Source organism: Atta cephalotes (genome assembly GCF_000143395.1).
Source record: "Atta cephalotes unplaced genomic scaffold scaffold00010, whole genome shotgun sequence".
Lineage (NCBI taxonomy): Eukaryota > Metazoa > Arthropoda > Insecta > Hymenoptera > Formicidae > Atta > Atta cephalotes.
Window position 1 is genome coordinate 6,373,789 of NW_012130074.1, and position 10,266 is coordinate 6,384,054.

The 10,266-nt window shown below is 26.5% G+C and overlaps 1 protein-coding gene across 1 annotated transcript in view; it reads right to left on the reverse strand.

The window, feature by feature from the left end:
* Window positions 1–1,885, reverse strand: part of LOC105627825 (ATP-binding cassette sub-family G member 4-like) — a 12,468-nt gene extending 10,583 nt beyond the window's left edge. The window contains exon 1 of the mRNA XM_012209103.1: window positions 1,738–1,885. Coding sequence (XP_012064493.1) covers window positions 1,738–1,885 — 148 coding nt within the window. The remainder of the gene's footprint in view (window positions 1–1,737) is intronic.
* Window positions 1,886–10,266: the final 8,381 nt, after the last annotated feature.

A 10,266-nucleotide genomic window follows, 5' to 3' on the forward strand; every position in this document is an offset into this window, starting at 1 on the left:
TATATATATATATATATATATATATATATATATATATGTATAAACATACATAAACACGCATAAATATACTGAGAAAAAAATGTAGTCTATTTTAATAAATATTTAATTTAATATTGCCACTTAAACATTTATACTTACCATAAATAAATATTTGTTCAGTAAAAAGAATGATTGTTAAATCAAATGTTTCTTGTATCAAATATATATCTTTATATTTAATAAATATTTAATTGGCAGTATTCAACTAAATATTTATTAAAATTGACTATATTTTTTCTCAGTTTTATTCATAAACATGTAATTATATATAAAATATGTCCATACATGTTCATACATTCTTCTTCTTTTCTTTCTTAAAAATTACTTTTTCTTCTTTACTTTGTAAAATTACTTTTTAGTGTAATAAAAATAATAATAATAATGTGAAAACAAAAAATAATTAAAAAGGTAATTTTTACACTATTTGTTTTAGAAAAAATCAAGTTTGAAAAAAATATAAAAAAAATTACTTATATATAATTACATATAAAATTATACACAATTATGTATAAGCAATTTTTTTTACAACTTGTTTTTTTTAAACAAACAATGCGAAAATTATTCCTTTAATTATTTTTTATGTTTTCACATTACAGTTATTATTTCTATTACATTAAAAAATAATTTTACAAAAGAAAGAGAAGTGTATGAACATGCATGTGAAATCTGCATCTGATATAATTTTTCCGAGCATGTGTAAAAATGCCCCCATTCAGTCGTGTAAATAATTATACTTTTTGGAATAAATCGATATAACATATTTTTTTTCTTAAAGTCATGTTTTCCTTTGGTAAATGTCTAATATAGAGAAGCACTCTCCGATGACCTTGATCTTGACATATGTCAAGGTCACAACCCCGAGGGAGGTTGGGGAGGTAAGGTTTTAACCCGCGGTTGTCTTTTGTTAAAAAGTTACTATTAAAAAAAAATTTCAAAAATAACGTATTATATTTCTGTTATACATACATTGCTTAAATACTATTCTATGTAGGTTTTGACTTTCAACACGAAGCGATCTTACTCCCCCCCCCCCGCCTCTCTCCCTATTTGCTTAAGAGGCGCATGACTTTCATAATTGTACTGTTGCACAACGTTGAAACCAACGTGCAGCAGTATAATTATGGAAATCGTGCACCTTTAAGAATGGGAGAGGGAAGAGGATGAGAGTAGCTTTGCGTAAAAAATTGTGTGCTCCTTATACAATAATTAATTTTGATTGTTAATAATTTTTTAACGAAGGATGATCGTTAATATCTTCTGAAGGACACTCGGGATCATCACCTTGATCACATATGTCAAGATTAAGGTCATCGGAGAGTGCTCTCCTATACTAGACATTTATCATATTTTCTATCGAGATTCGTGATAATTACAGAGCCAGTCAAAAAATGCCGTGGAGATTCAGACATGGAGATCCATGATATCCAGACATGAAATTAAGATTTTAAAAGGAAATATGTAGTTGAGGATTAAACTGCCTCAGATAAAGAAAAATAATTGCAGATATAAGTGATTGGAAACAAATATAAGTATGTTTACATGTACCGTGACACAACATATATATAGTGATGATATATGACAATATATACGTCAATAACATGTTATTATTCTGATCGCTAAAAAAAATTTGTCAGGGTACTGAGATGCAAAAAAAATTTCGACTTTTATAGAGATGACAAATGAACTTGCCTTTGCAACGAACTGAATAACAAAGATCGTTGAATTCGATGCACATTTGCACGTTCCGCGATTTCTCAGGTTCCAGCAATTTTTCTGATTCCTCCATATGGATCTTGCAATCGTCCATTATTCTTGCAACATTATTTTTATCGTTTATTTTCACCATTTTGCTAGACACTTCATGAAATTAGCTTCGTGGTCAATTCATTAATTAAAGAGCTGATATTTATATTACAAGATAGCACAAGTACATGATATAATAATTATTAAGTACTTCATCAGTTGCATATACGACAGACTGTGCATTGAACTCCGTTTTTATGACTGATCTCATATCTCGTGCTGCTGTATAAACGTAAGCAAAGACGTATCTAGAAGGAGGACTTAATGCGTGATTCCCACCGCGAGTAATAAATTTAAGAGAAGGGGAAAGAAAAAATATCATCTTAGAAATTTATCTCTAATTATTATCTGTAAAGTCTCATTATCAATCAAAGTGATTTTACAGTTTAATGTACCATGTAGTAAATTAATTCTTTTTAGCCAAAGAGAGAAAAGTGAAATTGTAACTTTTTCATAAATTTATAAAATAAAATACTGTTTTAACACGTTATATCCGAATGTTCTTTTTTATCTTACATCTTTATACTACGTAGTCTATATAATGTAATTTTTTCAAAATTAAAATGAATAGAAAACATATAAAAAAGTAAAAAATTAGCAAGTCATATAAAAAATATGATGGTATTTTTAACAACAACGTAAGTTTTAATACAACAGAGTTTTACAACAATATAAGGTTTAGTACTAATTTAAGTTTCTCTTAATAAAAAAAGATCATTAGAAAATCATCTTTAAAAAAATAATAAAGATATTAAGTATAAGTTTCTTGAAAAATAATTGCAGCTATTTTAAAAAAATAAATCCCGAATGATACGTTTCTTTGTATTTTCATTCTTCCTATTTCAAGTAGTATACTGTAATATGTATAGTATAATATATATAATATGTATATAACTTTTATTCTCTTTAAAAAAATAATATCACAAAATTGCACTAATTAAAATAAAATTTATACACGTTATACTAACTGAGCCTAAGTGATATGCATTTACAAATTCCCATTTAAGAATAATTTTATTTGACCTAAGTAATATGTTGTATTTTTTTGTTTTAACTTAATATTCAAAAATATTGAATATAAAAAATTAGACGCTGCTACATCAAATATATACAGGGTGTTCTGAGATATATTGCCAGTACTGAAAATTTATGGTTACGTAAAGGTTTGCTGGCTTAAATCGGAAGCACAGCCACGAAATACTAATTTTAATGATAGAAGGCAGGCCCCAGCTATAAAAAAGTAACTAATGAATTCAGCAACTTTGGGTACATACAGCGCATGAGCAAGAGCTATTTCGTTCTTGGATTGGAAAGGTTATTTTTAGTCGCCATGTTAGACGCTATAGTAGAAGTAAAAACGGAGCTATCATACAAATGTCAATCATGCATTTCAATTCTACAACGATAGCACATAAAGCATCTTTTGCTATAGTCTATACATCGATTGAATGACTTCTCCATCAACGCGAAAAAGACTAATAACAGCTGCTGTTTGTGCGTTTGTCCAATATCGCTGATTTATAAATGTTAAAATTTCTTTTACATACACTAGCACTTTCTCTCATTAGAATTTTGTATATGTTACAAATTTTTCTTTTATTATACAAAGAAGTACTACTATTTAAGTTGAAATAGAATTATTCTGAAGTAGGAATTTGAGAATACGTATTATTTAGATTATAGATAAAAAAATACTATAACTTAAATAGGACATTTACACACTTTATTTTAATGGTGTAATTTTGTGATATAATTATTTTTTCGGAAAATTAAGTTATCTTTGGGTTAAAATAAAAAGAATAAATAGGAATACAATGATATCACTGAGATTTTATCTTTTAAAGTAATTATACAATACACAATTGTTTTACAAGGGGTACGTGCATCTATTTTTTATAAGTGAATAACTCGAACATACTCGAATTTAAAATAAAATTAATGTACATTTGAAGTTTGGCGAAAGCAAGATAGAAAGTTTAATGCAGCAACAAAGAATAGATATATATATCCATATTCCTTTCTTGAGGAATGAGGATTCCTTGTTCCTCATTTCATGTTTCATAAACTTTCTTTGATTGATCAAATAAGGAGCCTTATTAGTTTTCTTTTCTCAAGATAAGTTACGAGTTTTCTTGAAGAGGACATGTAACCTTTATAACCAAGCAAATCTTCAAATTTAATTCGTCACATCGGTTTTTTTACTTTCGATTACTTTTAATTTAAATTTAACGCATCGATAATTATTTTTGATAGTTTGTTTTCAGAAATAAACTCCTCCTCCATTTTCTCCTTCTTCGTATAATAAGTATTATGGCGAAATTCGATTGGAAGCACTGATGCATATTAAAGCGTTGTACACTAATTTAAGTATAAAAATAAAATGCAAATATTTCGAATTATAAAATACATATTTTATCTAACAGTACAATAAAATGTATTGAGTATTTCACAATTTAATTGTAAAATAATTGATTTCTATGTTTATTTATAAATATATATTTACGTTATTTTGTGTATGTACGGCGGTTTTAATATGCATCAGTGCACAATGAGTATGTTCCATTAAATCCGCTATTATTTTATTTTTGTTCATTACTGTTACAAAATGCTTAATCACGACCTTATTTAATCAACAATGCCTTTATAACCTTTATTATTCATAATTCACGATATTAGATATGCATATACTATATATATTATGACATGCTATCCTCAATAGGTTACTAAAATCCCTAAAATGTTCCTTCCTTCGAGAAGACAGACTTGAGATTCATTTATGAAACAAGGAGACCTTGGAAAATCGAGGAATCCTTCATGGAAAATCGAGGAATCCTTTCTCGATCCTTAAAATAAGGAAGGACTATGAATAAAATATGGATGTTAGACATGATTTTTTAATGCCCTGTATATGATTCATTATAGAATTTAAATGCTTGTCAGTGATTTATGTTACTAAATAAAAATTTATAGTATTAAAAATTTTAAAAACACGAATTAAAAATATTTTAAATTAATAAAAATATTTACACGATTTATCTGAATTCTAATTACTAACTTATTATAAATTGAAAAATTTTATTATTATTTTATTTTTATTGTATTTTATTGTATTTTCTATATAATAATTAATATTTAAATTTATATAATATAATGCTTTTTGCAAAATATATTTGTGTTAAAATAAAATTATATAAAAGATTAATATAATTATATCTGTTTTGTGGTAAATCACGTACATTAGAAATGTCCAAATTATATTCAACCTGAAGATAACATTGAAGATTTCATAGTTTTTATTATTTTTGTTCAAATAAATTTGTGCGTTTTTAATCTTTAATCTAAATTTTATAAAAATTTAAATTTTATTAATAACATAAATTAATCTAACCGTTACATTTATATATTTTTTAATATTTTCCTGCTAACTTTACTTGCTACCAAGGACAAAATATCATAGTTTTTTTTAGAAAAAGAAAATAATTCTTTATCAGATTTTTTGTAAAAAAAAATGATGGAGTAAAAAAAAAATAAGCGCTGCATTAAAAATTTTTAATATAAACTATAGATAACAAATTACAAAAATAAGATTCCTTATGACAATAATAATTAAATAATGAATAAATTGGGCGATTAGGAATCGGCGCTGTAAGTAGTGCTCATAAATGACTAAACTCGTCCAAATAATATATAATGCCGACTAACCTATATAATTTAATAAATATATACTAAAATTTAAATTCTGCGTTTCAATTTTCCTTCAAAATCGGCAACGAACTTTCCGAACAACCCAATACATATTATAATAATTAAATGACGTTCGGCTAATTTCAAGCCTTCATCAGCGAATACATTTTATGAATTGTATTTCAAAAGAATGGCATTAATTTAAAAACAGACATGGAACTAGGAATCGTTATCGTTATTTTTTGACTAATTACTGATCATTTATATCAAATGACAAACATATTTAGTCATTTAATTTTCATTTCACTGTGAGACTTGCAACCCTCAACATCGCTGCTTTAATTTTATTTTATTGATATTTTCTAATTTTATTTTATCGATGTATTATAACACACTCCAATTTTTATATTATATATACACATTCAAATGCTAATTATTTATGGATTATTGTTACATCTTTGTGCGTTGACTCATGAGATAACTCTTTACATCAATTTATTTTCCATTTTTTTTATTATTCAACATATTACAATTAATATTATATTCAAATTCTTAATTTCTTGAAACCATCCAGGTCACCAATCGAGCAGCCAAATGAATGAAGAAAAATGTATGAAGATTAGCCAATGGAATCCATCAATGAAATGCAACTCTCAATATTCGATAAGAAGGCTAGAATTTAACTGAAACGTACATTATTGAATTGTAGAAATAATAATAATCCATAAGTAAATGTTTTTCTCTTTTCAACTGTTTTTTTCTTTTACAACAGTTTAGAATAGTACAGTTTGGTAATAGTAATAGTAGAAAAGTTCTTTCGCTTTATTCAAAGTATTCTGATAATTAATTTTGCGATTATTTTTTCAATTCTATTAGTTTATCATTTTTTTATTCGATTAGCGTTCTCAACATAGATTTTAGTATTATGTGTTATTGGTGTTCATTTGTTTAGTTAGCGATTGTTTTTCCTATATTAAATTATTTAGTTTCGCAATTTAGAGTTTGACACATTCTACAATATTAGTTGTGCACTATTTTTCAGTTTCATTGTTAAATTGCATTATGAACAATCGTTGAGAGAAGTGTAACAAGCCAGAAGTCTAACGTAGGAAGAAGAAGAAGCACAGAATGTAAGAAGTAGCTTCTTTCTAATATTTAACACATTTTTTAAATGTCCTCAGTTTTCTAAATTAACTTTAAACTACAGTTTTATTGTTCAATTTTTTATAAGCAACAATATTATTTATTTACATACTTGGTCAAAATAAAATGTAGTGATTAATACAGAGCTCGATTTCAATGTGATACAAAGGGATAAAATAATCGCTTTGATATTTTATGCATTATATATACGAGTAGTTTTTGATGTGATGGTGGTTTATTGATAACGGGGTAAAATGAAGCAGAACTGTAGCTATGCGTGATATTCCATGTAAATCTGCGATGTAAGAATGCCTCAATCTCAGCATCTAATTGCTTGGACAATAAATGATTCCAATAGGTTGTGAGTTCCATCGAGAGGAATAAAATAGCAGAGTTTGAAGAAATTTTGACGTGGTCCAAAAAACACTCTTCCTTTGTGTTTAATTTAGAATCGATTTCAGAGATAAAAAAAAGTTAAGGGTAGCTTCGAACAACAAACTTTGATCAATTTAATCAATGATTAACTCTGCCAATAGAATTGATAAGACAAAATCTTTAATATACAGTTTATTATTCTTAATCTTTTTTTTCAGTACATTGCGAAACAGAATTTCAATACATATTGAATATAATTATTGAATATAATTCAATTAATTAATTTAATAGCTATTTATATTACTTAATAAAACAGAGTAATTAAACAGTATTAAATTAATCGAAGTTTGTTAAAGTGATTCTAAATGATTATTGGTTACGAGTATGTTATAAATATGTACGAGTATGTTATAGATATAATTGTGTTACAAAATTTAGAACTTTATAACTTTTCAGATTTTTTGTATTTTGTCTAATTTATATTACAAAAATAAAACTAAAAAAAATAAAACTATTTTTAAATAAAAAAATAAAAAGGGAAATGACAAAGGAATACTTCATCTTCCTATATCGATTTAATTCTTTTATTTATTCTAGTATCTGTATTTATCTTCAATACGTACGTATTCATTACGTGGCATACATATATGCATAATTACCTAGTATAAGTTTGAAGAGGTATGTTATCATTTCTTATGCACCGGAAGTAACATTGGTACGTACACGTATGTCATATAGTTAAGTTTAATTAACTATGCAAATGTCTTGTTTATGACGAGACAAATAATTTTTACAATGCTGTACACGGAATTTTGTGCAAAATATGCTATAAATTAATCATTAAAATTATCATAATTGTAAGATTTTAGAGTAAAAATATCTATTGTATATTATTTAAATTATATTCTCGTGTGTAAAAATGCACTGTAAAACAAAAAACTTACATACAAGCTGTATCCTATTTAAAAAAATCCATTTAAATATCTCAGAAACATTGCGTTATGTCGAAAAATGTTTCAGATAAAAGTTTTATGAATTCGAAAAGAATATAAGATGGTATCATTGGTTCCCATACAGCACGGAACTTGCAGCAATATCGTTGCATTAATGCTGCAATATTGCTGCAAGAGTTTGACCTTAGATAGCATTATCAAGGTTAGAGCAAGATTATTTAGAATTTTTAAAATAAAATCTCTATTTTTTATTACTCTATTATTTATTATATTTTCGCAGTTTACATCAAGTGCTTTTCAAAACACTATATTAAAATATTTTTTTATTAAGTACTTTTCGAGTTATAAAATTTAAAAGTTATAACACTTTCAGCATTAGTATCGCAAAATGTTTGACCGACGACTAAAATCTTTTAAATGTTATAAAGGATTACCTTTAATATTGATTAAGATATTAAAGCCATTGGAGATTGTTCCTTTTATTTTCATTTTTTCTTAAAAACAAAAATTAAAGAAACAACTTTCAAAAGTTTTAATCTTAACTGTTATTGAACTGTCATGATTTGAGGAGAATTTGAGAGCAGAATTTTAGGTAATGCTAATGCCAACACTACTGTAACTTTAGGCGTAACTTTAAGCGTAACCTTAAGCTTAAATCGAAAAGTACAATTAATGAAAAATATTTTATTATAATCTTTGTAATTGAGAATGGATTGTTTCCATATAAAATTATCGATACACCTCATGACATTAGCTTAAAACTTAGTATCTAATTATCATCATTATTATGCACATAATCAATATATTATCTTTTTTGGAATTTCATTCAGATTCATTCAGATACAAATCAGTTTTAAATTTTCAATTTTTAAATGTAGAGTAAAATAGGCTGGTTGAGCACTGATGTAAGTTGGGACTTGGGACAAATATCGTACAATCAGTAGTCAAAACACGTATTAACATATCTATATTTGTATAAGATAGTATGAAGACGGAAACTACTACACTGAATACTGAATATATCTTTCACGTTTGGCCGTCAATGGACGAACGCTTTTTCATTCTTAATTAATACATACAAAAGTAATACATACAAAAAGTAAAATTATTAAGTGTTCTTTTCTACGTGATAATTAAAGTGATAAATATTGGGTGATTGTCTCATAAGTTGTCGTTGTTTTCTCAAATTCAACATTTTCCGCCAAGTTAATGAATTAAAATATAAAGACAATTGATGGAAACAGGCATGTAGAGTAAAAAAAAAGCTTTTGAATAATATATGACATTTTGCCAAATACATCCCCAGATAATCAAGTGATTTAGCATATCAGACAAACTAATGTACTGCACAAGTTGTGAAGTTGCGGCAATTTGCTGATATCTTGTGTGCTGGAATCTTATGTGCAAACTGAATTAGCAACATCGATTCGATGTCGATTTCATTATCATTTCTGACTGGGGGGAATGGTGGCAAAAACCAATTTACAATTTCAAAAGCAAACATTGGAAATTAATATTGTTGATGGCATGTGATGAGTTCGCATTTCATATATAGTTTCGTGCCGGCAACATAATGACAAATTGATGTCACATATATTTTACATGCCATTAAGATATATTTTACATGCTATCAACTATCATCAAATTTAGAAATCACGTAAGTTAGCAACATTTCACGCATAATGAGGAAGCATTTTGTCTAGTTTATCTATTGTAATGACTGACAGTAACATGACGGTATCTCTTGAACTCATTTGGCTATATATCAATTCGGAAAAATAATTTAAATTAAAAAAAACGGCAACTTATGAGGCAACCTAATAAAAACTAAATACGTCTTTTAATATGTCATTATATGTCATTATAGTATATTTTTAACTGCTTTGTTCAAGTTGCTATTTTGTTTACGATTTTATAGTTATAAAACAAGTTTTCAGCCAACAATATACAAGTTGAGTCAAGTAACGTGTATTAAGGACGTTCTTCGACTGCAGTTGTGTTCAACTTAATGAGCATATTAGTACTCACTATTATGAAAATTTTTATGAAAATTTATTTCATTTTTATATAGTATAAGATATTCCGTAAGTGTTAATGTTTTATATAAGTGTTTATATAAGTTTTTTTTATACAATATAAAATGCTTCCCGCCTTTGCTACTGCCGTCGGTCAAAAAAATATACTTACTTCGTTACTTACTTTGCTCAATGATTTACTTAAAAACGAATATCGGAAGCCTATATTACAAACAAATTTTANATTATTACTG